Source organism: Eubalaena glacialis, chromosome 4 (genome assembly GCF_028564815.1).
Source record: "Eubalaena glacialis isolate mEubGla1 chromosome 4, mEubGla1.1.hap2.+ XY, whole genome shotgun sequence".
Classification (NCBI taxonomy): Eukaryota; Metazoa; Chordata; class Mammalia; order Artiodactyla; family Balaenidae; genus Eubalaena; species Eubalaena glacialis.
Window position 1 is genome coordinate 183,816,629 of NC_083719.1, and position 11,410 is coordinate 183,828,038.

The 11,410-nt window shown below is 51.7% G+C and overlaps 1 protein-coding gene across 4 annotated transcripts; it reads left to right on the forward strand.

Annotated features, from left to right (window-relative positions):
• The first annotated feature begins 1,300 nt into the window (after positions 1-1,300).
• Positions 1,301-11,294, forward strand: STAP2 (signal transducing adaptor family member 2). Of its 4 annotated transcripts, XM_061188879.1 has the most exons (13): positions 1,303-1,524; positions 5,113-5,184; positions 5,324-5,446; positions 6,997-7,053; positions 7,555-7,655; positions 8,117-8,251; positions 8,604-8,673; positions 8,766-8,868; positions 8,994-9,077; positions 10,065-10,220; positions 10,307-10,399; positions 10,476-10,556; positions 10,811-11,294. In XM_061188879.1, exons 1-13 carry the CDS (start codon positions 1,423-1,425, stop codon positions 10,951-10,953), a joined length of 1,320 nt encoding a protein of 439 aa, XP_061044862.1. In that variant the 5' UTR covers positions 1,303-1,422; the 3' UTR covers positions 10,954-11,294. The 4 variants fall into 4 exon arrangements, with proteins under 4 accessions (XP_061044861.1, XP_061044862.1, XP_061044863.1 ...); XM_061188878.1 differs by having other exon boundaries at positions 1,301-1,524; positions 10,307-10,556; XM_061188880.1 differs by lacking the exon at positions 8,994-9,077.
• The last annotated feature ends 116 nt before the right edge of the window (positions 11,295-11,410 follow it).

Consider the following 11,410-nt stretch of genomic DNA (forward strand, 5'->3'; position numbering starts at 1 on the left):
GCTATAAGATAATACACTTGTGTTGTTTTAAGCCTTTAAATTTGTGATAATTTATTATATCAACCACAGAAAACTAACACACAAGCTAAAGAAGAAACATCATAAGAACGTATCAATTCATGCAGAAAAAGCATTTGACAGAATTCAACACCCACCCATAATAAAAACTCTCAGCAAACTAGGAACAGAGGGAAACTACCTCAACTTGGTGAAGCACGTCTACAAAACTTCAGTTAACACTGTACTTTATGGTGAAAGGCGGAACACTTTTTTTCTTTTTGGCCACGCCACGTGGCATGTGGGATCTTATTTCCCCCACCAGGAACTGAACCCATGACCTCTGCAGTGGAAGCATGGAGTCTGAACCACTGGACTGCCAGGGAAATCCCACTTTTCCCCTTAAGACTGGGAACAAGGCAAAGATGTCCACCCTCACCACTCTTATTCAACAGAGTCCTGGAAGTGCTAGCCAGCACAATAAGACAAGAAAAGGAAATAAAAGGCATACAGATTGGAAAGATGGAAGAAATGAAACTAACCCTATTTGCAGATGACATGATGGCCTGTGTACAAAATCACAAGAAATCTACCAAAAACGCCCCTTGAACTAAGAAGTGGGTTAGTTCAGCAAGGTTATAGGATAAGAGATTAGCACACAAAAATCAATGGCATGTCTGTATGCTAGCAATGAATGTGAAAACTGGAACTAAAAATACAATGGCGTTTATAATTACTAGGAAAGAAAGGAAAGAAAGAAAGAAAGAAAGAAGGAAAGAAAGAAAGAAAGAAAGAAAGGAAGGAAGGAAGGAAGGAAGGAAGAGAGAGAGAAAGAAAGAAAGGAAAGAAAGAAAAAGAGAGAGAAGGAGGGAGGGAGGAAGGAAGGAAGAGAAAGACCATGTCTGTGGGTTGGAAGACTCAACACAGTACATAAAAGATGTCAAGTCTACCTCAACTGATATACAGGTTTAGTGCTATTCCTGTCAAAATCCCTGCAAGATTTTTGGTAGATACGAACAAGATTGTTCTAATGTCCAGGCAGCCTAACGGGCTTCCTGGACATTGTATCACTCTCTGGTCTCATCCCCTCACCACTCTGGCACCAGACTCCGTTCTCTCCCTTCCAGGCCTTTGCTTAGGCAGGTCCCCCTCCTGATGCCCCCGCACTGACAGCTCCCAGCAGCTCTCTCCTCTGTTCCCTTACTCCAGCCAGGCCTCCCTGACCTCTTGTGGGCACCAGAGAGGAGGGGATTTCCCTAGGATCTCGGGACCTGCCCAGGCCCAGCCCCCATCCAGCCCTGGCAGGGGAGGGAGCTCGGGAGCTGACAGAAGAGAGGAAATTCCCCTGGAACCTGTTTCTCTGCTTCCTGGCTCAGCTGGGGCACCCACTGGAGGGAGAGGCCAGGCCAAAGACCTGGGCCCGCCATGGCCTTGGCCCTGAGGCCACGCCGGGTTCCCAAGCCCAAGAGCAGCCTGCCCTCACACTACCACGAGAGCTTCCTGGAGAAGAAGGGACCCCGAGACCGGGTAAGACGCTCCCAGCTGGCGCTGCTGGGCAGCCTAGGCAGGTGCAGCACCTCTCTGAGCGTAGACCTCCGCAGCCGGCCAAGGAGAATGCGGTGGGTGCTGGGTGGGGCAGGGCATGGACTGGGGGCTGGGAAAGCTTACGTCCCTCTGTCTGTCTGTCTCTGTCTCTCTCTGTGTCTCTGATTCTGACCTGAGCTCTTTCTCTTTCTCTGTGTCTCTCCCTGCCTGGCTCCATCTCTTTCTGTCTTGGTCTCTTTATGTCTCTCTCGGATACAAACAGGATCAGCGAATTTACTCCAGGAAATGGGGAGCCTTCTGATTCCCACACCTCACCCCGCCCCCTCGCCGCCCTGAGCTAACTCTGTGAACTTCAGACCCAGGGGTCAAAGTCAGTACAGATTGCGAGGAGGGGCAGTGAGAATTAATGGGGGCTACGTCCCACAGGACCAGATACTGGCCAGGGGCCCAATGTGTGTGTGTGTGTGTGTGTGTTTGTGTGTCCTTCTCAGAATAAAGCCCAGCCTGGTTCCCACTAAGGCCCATCCTCCTCCCCATCCTGCATACTCATCTCCTACCAGGACGCAAACCAACCAGGCTTTTCTCTGCCTTTGCCCTGGCAGTTTCCTCCTCCTCTCCTTCCGCCTCCATGCATCCAAATCCTCCCCAGCCTAGAAAGCATCCAGAGGCAGGAGATCTCAGGGGTTAAGAAAGAGCGCAAGGGCCCCAGAGGATGAGACCCAAGTTCACATCCCTGCTCCGCGCGGTCCTGACTCCCAAGCCGTGTACAAGTGACTCTGCATCTTTGTGCCTCGGTTTTCTCTATTATAAAATGGAGAGGAAAAAAAAAAGGACTCCCTTGGTCGTCCAATGGTCAAGACCCCACACTTCCGCTGTAGGGGGCGCAGGTTCTATCCCTGGTAGGGGAAATAAGATCCCACAGGCCACACACCATGAGGCCAAAAACATAAAATTAAAATTAAAACTAAAAAAATAAAATGGGTTGAAAAGGCCATAGGCATGGTTACAGAAGAGGGATATCTCTTTTTTTTTTTTTTTTTTTTTTGTCTGCGTTGGGTCTTCACTGCTGCTCGCGGGCTTTCTCTAGTTGCAGCGAGCAGGGCTACTCTTCCTTGTGGTGCTAGGGCTTCTCATTGTGGTGGCTTCTCTTGTTGCGGAGCAGGGGCTCTATGCGCAGCGGGCTTCAGTAGTTGTGGCTTGTGGGCTAAGAGTGCAGGCTCAGTAGTTGTGGCACACGCGCTTAGTTGCTCCATGGCATGCGGGATCTTCCCGGACCAGGGCTCGAACCCGTGTCCCCTGCATTGGCAGGCAGAGTCTTAACCACTGCACCACCAGGGAAGTCCCAAGGGATAACTCTTAACATGCCAAGGATCTGACTCAGCGCTTTGCATGTATTAATTCACCCAATTCTCACAAGTCTCCGAGGCAGGTACCTTTTTTTTTTTTTTTTTTTTTTTTTTTTAGGCCATGCCAAGAGGCATGTGGGATCTTAGTTCCTGGACCAGGGATTGAATCTGTGCCCACTGCAGTGGAAGCCCGGAGTCTTAACCACTAGACTGCCAGGGAAGTCCCAGGCAGGCACCATTATTATTGCCATTTTATAGGTGGGGAAACTGAGGCACAGATAGCTTAAACAATGTGCAATGGATGGCACATAGCTGGTGCATGACAAAGTAGGTCTGACCATGTGAGTTTAATCACTTACTGCTGTATTCCCAGTGCCTGGCACATAGTAGGTCTTCAGTAAATGTTAAATGTATGTATGTAGTATGTACCTATGGACGGACAGATGGGTGAGTGGGTGGAGGGACAGATAGGCGAATGGATGGATACATAGAGCTATACTTCGGAGACATTGCAGGTTTGGTTCCAGACCACCACAATAAAGCGAATATATATTATTTATTTATGTATGTATTTACATATTTATGTATGTATGTATTTATTTATTTTGGCTGCTGCCAGGTCTTAGTTGCAGCATGCAGGATCCTCAGCTGTGGCAGGTGGGCTTCTCAGTTGCAGCATGCAAACTCTTAGTTGTGGCATGCAGGATCTAGTTCCCCAACCAGGGATTGAACCCAGGCCCCCTGCAATGGGAGCACCAAGTCCCACCACTAGACCACCAGGGAAGTCCCACAATAAAGCGAATATTGCAATCAAGTGAGTCATATGAATTTTTTGGCTTCCCAGTGCCTATAAAATTTATGTTTACACTAGACTGTACTCTATTAAGTGTGAAATAGCATTCTATCTTAAAAAAACAATGTACGTACCTTAATTTTAAAATAACGCTGTTGGAAAAATGGCGCCGAAAGACTTCTTCAAAGCAGGGTAGCCACAAATCTTCAATTTGTAAAAAAAAAAAAAAAAAAAAAACCAGAATATCTGTGAAGTGCAATAAAATGAGGCATGCTTGTAGACAGGTGGATGGATGGGTGGGTGAGTACATAAGTGGATAAAAAGGATGAATGGATGGATGTGTGGCTGGATGAATGGATGGGTAGGCAGATGGATGAATTGATAGGTGGATTGATGAATGGATGATCACTGTCAATATAAGAGCTATCCTCGTTATCATTATGGACTAATTAAAGTACCTCCTCTTTCAGGAAGTCTTCCCAGATTTCCCAGTTGGAGGGCTTCTCTCCTCCTCTGTGATCTCTTGGTCCAGGATCTATCCCTCCCTGAGGGTGCTAATTTCTCTTCTTTGGAGGATTTAAGTATCTATGCTTTCTCTATCTTTCTAAAACATCAGTATTTTATTTTATTTGGCCGCACCATGCAGCTTGCGGGATCTTAGTCCCCACCCCCACCCCTCACCCCCAGGGATGGAACCTGTGCCCCCTGCAGTGAAAGCACAGAGTCCTAACCACTGGACCGCCAGGGAATTCCCGGAACATCATCTGTTTAGAAAAAGAAGCCATGCCCCATTTATTATTTTGCCTGCAACAGACCTGAGCGCAGAGTAGGTGCTCAGGGAATATTTGGTGAAAAAAAATTCTAGAATCTTATAATCTGATCTGTATCAGCCCCTTCGGCCTCCAGAGAGCTAGGACATTTGGAATTCAGAATCCTGAGGGGGAAATCCTGAGTCTGCAGACCTTCTAGTGTCCAGAGCCTTGTGAAATTCTGACTGTAGACTGAGCACCTAGCCCAGTGCCTGGCACCTAGGAGATGTTAATATTTACAGGGTGGATAAGGGGACAGGGGGTTATATGTATGTACGGGTGGATGGGAGGGTGGAAAGATGGGAGGGTGGATGGATGGAAAACCATAAAGTGAGTTAGCACAAATTACTCCTAAAGCTCCCACCCCTGTAGGTTCCCTTTGGTCCTTTCTCAGAGAGTAACAGATCCCCAGAAGCCGGGCCATGGATGAGGAGGGCCTCCCCCAGAAGGCAACACTTGTTCAAAGACCCAAAGCAGGTGATGAAGGAAACTATATAAAGATCTGGGAGAAGAGTGTTCAGGCAGAGAGAACAGCCAGTGCAAACGTCCTGAGGTAGACTATGATGGAGGTACCCAGCCTCGCCACCTCACCTCCTTCTCTTTCTCCAACTCTGGTCCACAGGATTACAAGAAGTTCTGGGCAGGCCTCCAGGGCCTGACTCTCTATTTCTACAATAGCAATCGGGACTCCCAGGTAAGGATGGAAATGAAAGCTCAAGAATTGGCCCACCTTGACCCCAGGGACCAAGCAGAGGATGTGGATGGTATGTCTAAGACAGGGGGCCTGAGGGGCCACAGGCCTGGTGCTCAGACCCTGTCTACTGTGCCCCCAGTATATGGAGAAGCTAGACCTAGGAGTGTTTGTGAAGCTCACAGATGAAGCTCCCTGGGGGAGCTCCCATGACCCTGGCACCCACTTTTGCTTGGTCCTGCGGAACCAGGAGATCAAGTTCAAGGTAGGTCTCTTAAGGTGGGGCTGGTAGGAGACCCTTTTTTCTTGTCGCACCCACCATTAACACATACTAGCATGGAGTCACACAAAGTTTACCACTGGGTTGGTGACACTGGGCAAGCCACTTAACCTCTCTGGGCCTCAGTTTCCTCAACTGAAAAGTGGGATAATATACGTAAAGTGCCCAGAACAAGATCTGATCCACAAGGACCATCACTGCCATCATCCAATCTTTCAGCTAACATTATTGAGCACCTACTGTGTACCAGACACTCTTCTAGTGTCACGGCAGTGACTAAGACAATTAAAAATCCCTGCGCTTAGAACATTCTCTAACACCATACCCAAAAATAAACTCAAAATAGATTAAAGACCTAAATTTAAGACCGGATACTGTAAAACTCCTAGAGGAAAACATAGGCAGAACACTCTTTGACATAAATCGCAGCAATATCTTTTTGGATCCACCTCCTAGAGTAATGGAAATAAAAACAAAAATAAACAAATGGGACCTAATTAAACTTAAAAGATTTTGCACAGCAAAGGAAACCATAAACAAAATGAAAAGACAACCTACAGAATAAGAGAAAATATTTGCAAATGATGTGGCTGACAAGGGATTAATCTCCAAAATATACAAACAGCTCATACAGCTCAATATCAAAAAAAAACCCAAAAAACCCAATCAAAAAATGGCAGAAGATCTAAACAGACATTCCTCCAAAGAAGACATACAGATGGCCAAGAGGCACATGATAAGATGCTCAACATCGCTAATTATTAGAGAAAAGGAAATCAAAACTACAGTGAGTTACCACCTCACACCAGAAAGAATGGCCATCAACAAAAAGTCTACAAATAATAAATGCTGGAGAGGGTGTGGCGAAAAGGGAACCCTCCTACACTGTTGGTGGGAATGTAAATTGGTGCAGTCACTATGGAGAACAGTACGGAGGTTCCTTAAACAACTAAAAATAGAGCTACCATATGATCCTGCAATCCCACTCCTGGGCATATATCGGGAGAAAACAATAATCTGAAAAGATATATGTACCCCAATGTTTACTGCAGCACTATTTACAATAGCCAAGACATGGAAGCAGCATAAATGTCCATCGACAGATTAATGTATAAAGAAGACGTGATATATATATATATAAAGCCCCTGTGACTGGAGCAGAGTGAAAGAGGGGGAGAGAGGGAGGGAATGAGGGTTGTGGGGGGGACAGGGGCAGGTTGTACAGGGCCTGTGGGTGACAAGGAGGACCTGGGCTTCTACCCTGAGGGAGGTAGGAGTCAAGGGAGGGTTTCAAGCATAGGAGATACATGATCTGACTTATGTTTTTTTTAAATGTTGATGTAATAACATTAAAGAATAACAGTACCCCACATTACTAACAACTTATATTCAGACATCATTCTAAATTAACCTGTTCAAGTTCATTTAATCTTCAAAACAGCCCTTGGACACAGGGACTCTTATTACTCACTCCCATTTCACAGATGACTAGACCGAGGCTCATCGACACAAAATCTTTTTCTTTCCCTCCCTAGGTAGAGAGCCTGGAGTCTCGGGAGATGTGGAAAGGCTTCATCCTGACGGTGGTGGAGGTAAGAGCGGTCGTCCTCGGCCCCTCTCTCCCCCATTCCCCACTAGGCCTGCTCAGAAATCCTCTTTTTAATTTCCAACCTTCATTCCCCAAACAAACCTCTCGAGCATAGCAAACTGGTCACAAACTGGCAGTCTATGAGCCACATGTAGCCCATAAACGTCTTTTGTTTTGCCAACAAAGTGCTATAAATTTAAAAGTCAGCTGCTATCACTTAAAAACCAGGAGTGTTAGTAAACATTCCTGATTTCTAGGTTACTCATTTGTTCCCAGTCTGCCCCCTGCAGGCCGTTGAGTTTGAGAGCCTACATGCTAGCATTTGCTCTGTCCTCCTCATCACCGAAGTCCTCTCTATGCCCTCTTTGCCCCTGAGGTGTCAGGTGGCTCTGGAGCCCCCAGACCTGGGTTCCCATCCTGGCTGTATCCGCACTCTGGCCTCAGTTTGCCCCTCTGTGACATAGTCACAGCCTCCCATTCCCTGACGCCCCAATGCCCCCCTCAGCTCCGTGTCCCGTCCAACCTGACCCTGCTGCCCGGACACCTGTACATGATGGCCGAGGCCCTGGCCAAAGAAGAGGCACGACGTGCGCTCGAGATGCCCTCGTAAGTGCCCGAAGGTCTCCAGGATGGTGGCGGGCTGGACAGCATGGAGCCGGAGAGGGCAGTGAGTGGGGTCTCCAGGCGTTGGGTCTTGAGCATAAGACTGCATCCGGGCAGGGGCGGGGATTAGGTCTCACAGCTGGGAGCCCTACTGGGTGTTTGGCGCGGCTCTAGCTGCCTGGGGGCGGGCCTAGGTGCCTGGGGGCGGGACAAGTTTTCCAGGAGAGGGTATAGGTGCCTGGGAGGCGGGTATGGGTCTCTGAGTGTTGGCCTGTGTGCGCGCAGGATAGCCTGAGCCTCCGGAGGCAGAGCCTGGGCGTGGGGTCGGGCAAGGCAGGGTCTCCAGGAACCAGGTCATGGACGGGAGGGCACGGCTGGGTGCCCAGGGGCGGGGTTACGTGGGGGAGGGCGTGGCTGTCTCTGGGGGCGGGGCCTGTCCTGCTGAGTGACGCGGCCCGCCCTAGGTGCTTTCTGAAAGTGAGCCGGCTGGAGGCTCAGCTGCTCCTGGAGCGCCACCCCGAGTGCGGGAACCTGCTGCTCCGGCCCAGCGGGGACGGCGCGGGCGGAGTGTCGGTCAGCACGCTCCAGACGCTCAACGGGTGCGCATGCGTGGCCCCGGCACCGGGGTGGGAGGGGCGTCGGGTGCGGGGGTGTGGTCAGATATAGGGGCGGGCCCAGGCAGAATGTGGAGCCGGGGGCGGGGCCTCCCGGGATGGAATCCATACAGGACGGTCCTCCTGGGGGGCAGTGCCAGGACCAGGCTCAGGGTTTTTCTAGGAGGTGGAGTCTTTCGAGGGCCTGGTCCCCTGCAGAGACCCACGCCAGGATGTGGCGTGGTCAGTGTGCAGGGGAGCAAGTCGGGGTTAGGCCCTCCATGGTGGCGGGGCCCGGACGAGGGGCAGGCCATTTTTTGTCCTCACCCAGGCCACTCACTCGCCCCTGCCCTTGCAGGACGCAGGTGGTCCGGCACTACAAAGTGAAGCGCGAGGGCCCCAAGTACGTGATCGACGTGGAGGAGCCGGTGAGCGCTGGGCCCGGGTCCCGGGAATTGCAATGGCTGGGGTCTGCTCCCCTTCCCCGCCAGCCCTGATAACATCCCCTATCTGACCCCAGTTCTCCTGCACCTCGCTCGACGAAGTGGTCAACTATTTCGTGTCGCACTCCAATAAGAAGCTGATGCCCTTCCTGCTGGACGATGACTACGAGAAAGTGATAGGTTGGTACAGCCTCAGAAAACTCCGGGGGCCCAGTCCACGCCTCTCCCGCCCCCTCCCTGACCCGGACACCCTTGGGTCAGCCCCCAGCCGCCGTGCCTCCTCCAGGCCGCCCTCTCTGTTCCAGGCTACGTGGAGGCGGATAAAGAGAATGGCGAGTGTGTGTGGGTGGCGCCCTCGGCCCGCTCGGCCCCCTCGGCCCCCGGCCCAGGTGATGCCCTGTCCCCGCGGTCGCCACTGGGGCAGAGTGGGGAAAGACCTAGGAACCTCATGGCGTCACCTGTGCCCAATCTTCTACCCAGAGTTGCAGGGACCGAGAAATTACCCAGACCTTGCTCTCTAGGGGCTTCCAGGTTATGGAGGGGGCGGACATGGCTGGGCACAGACACTCCCAGCCCTGAGGAGTCGAACCTGGGGCTGGGGGCGGGGGGTGGTGGGGAAGGCGCGGCACCTAGAGCTGGGAGAAGAGGAGGCAGGGCAGAGTAGAGGGGAGTCTTCCTGGAGGAGGGGGTGTTTGCTGAAGGTCTCAAAGGATTTCAGTAGGTAGAGATGGGAAATCAGGGTGGGAGGTAGTCCCGATTACGAAGCAAGAAGAGACTGGAAAGGTCTGTGGAGTGAGCAGTATAGTTCTCCCTGGGCTGGGCAGATGCTTCGGACCCCACGTGCATGATGGGCCCAAGTATACACACATACATACATGCCACACTCATGAACACAAACCTGTATGTGTCCACCTGCATAATCAGAAGCTCCTATGTAGATAGTGGCTCCACATATGCACGAATACGGGTGTCACACAGTTCCAGTCCCATGTAGCATGCATATACATACCTCACGTCACAATCACGCACGTACACACAAATGCAGACATACCCACTCGAGAGCACAAATTCAGACTTTCACACATATATGCGTGCACACACTAATAGAGACAAGCGCCCAAGCACATACCTTAGCATCCATGTGATGTCATGCACACACATGTGTATAAACCCTTTGCATATATTCAACTTCCGCAAATTCACCCAGTGTCCATGTATATGCTACACAGGGACACACACACAGACTCATAAACGGGCACGTGCACAGACACACATGCACAGGGACACATGCATGCAACCAGGTGTGCACATACATCCTCACCCTGAGGCGTCTCTGCACCACGTGGGCCCTGACAGTGACCACAGTTTCCCACCAGGTCCTGAACCCCCTAGGGGTGGCCCTAAGCAGCTGCCTCCCTCGTCCATCGCGCCCGTGTCCAGCCAGGACAAGCTGCCCCCACTACTGAACCAGGATGAGAACTATGTGATCCCCAATGGAGATGCCCCAGCTGCCAACTACGTGAACGAGGACGGTGGGTGGCGGCCGGGGTGGGTGAGAGTTGGGGATGAGAAGCAGGCTAACGACTGGATGTGACATGCCACATCTCTGTCCACGCAGTGCCTTCCCCTAGTCGACCAGTTGTCCCGAAGCCCAGGAAGTTGGCCATGTTTCAGGCAGAGCCTCCAAAGCCACCCATTGTGCCCAAGTCAGGTAGGGGTCCCTCTTCCCAGCCCCTTCCCCATCCAGCCAAGAGCCAGCCTCAGCCTTCATCTGCCTTCTCCACCAGAGCCCAAAAAAGGCCTCAACAGTGGCCTGGCCAGGAAGCTGGCAGTCAGCTCAGCGCAGGCTTTCTCCTCCCCGACCACAGGTAAGGGGTCAATGCAGGGTGGGCTTCACAAGCGGGGGACCCGTGTAGTCACACGTGGGCGACCTCCACGCTTGGTTTAATGCTCTGCTGTGTCCATCTTGAAATTCCTCATGTCCACTGAACACATTTTTCATTTTATGCTGGGCCCCGAAAATTCTGCAGCAGTCCTGGGTGGGTATAAGAGAGAACAGCCTGGACTGGGGAATCCCTGGTGCCGCTGAAGCCTCAGGGACCACCCCCCTCCCCACTCCCAGGGTTGGCAGATGTGACAGCAGAGCTGAAAGGGAAACTGCAGAGGAGACTGGCGCTGGAGCACGCAGCCGAGTGCACAGGGGACCAGCGGGCCAATCTCCAAGTGTGGCGCATCAGTCAGGCAGATCCCTCCTCCCAGAATTAAAGCTCAAGTGACCCCAGGACCTGCGTGTTTGGCTTGGCTGGGTGGGGCAGCGTGGGGTCCCTCAGATGACTGCCCACAGTGGTCCTCAGCTCAGCAAAACCTGCCTCCTGACCCTCAAGAAGAGCCTTTTTTGGGGGCTGTGCCTCACAGCTCATGGGATCTGAGTTCCCCGACCAGGGATCGAACCCGGGCCTCAGCAGTGACAGCTCCGAGTCCTGACCACTGGACTGCCAGAGAATTCCCAAGAAAAGCCCACTTTACAGCCAAGAAAGCTGAGGTCCAGAGAGGGCCAGACACACCCAGTGCCACCCAGCCCCGAAAATTAAAGCAGCAGCACCGCCTGGCCAGTGTTTGACCTTTATTAGGAGGTGAGGTGGGGAGGAGGGCCCGCCCCCATGCCCGCTCCCCATTGGTGACCCCCATCAGGAGTTAAGGCTCCAAGCAGCAAGTGAGGGGA

Bases quoted from the DNA above. Each gene is read 5' to 3' on its own strand.
- STAP2 (XM_061188878.1), top strand. From the start codon at position 1,423: ATGGCCTTGGCCCTGAGGCCACGCCGGGTTCCCAAGCCCAAGAGCAGC. The intron at 1,525-5,112 runs GTAAGACGCTCC...TCTGGTCCACAG, and splicing joins AGAAGGGACCCCGAGACCGG to GATTACAAGAAGTTCTGGGC. The intron at 7,656-8,116 runs GTAAGTGCCCGA...GGCCCGCCCTAG, and splicing joins CGTGCGCTCGAGATGCCCTC to GTGCTTTCTGAAAGTGAGCC.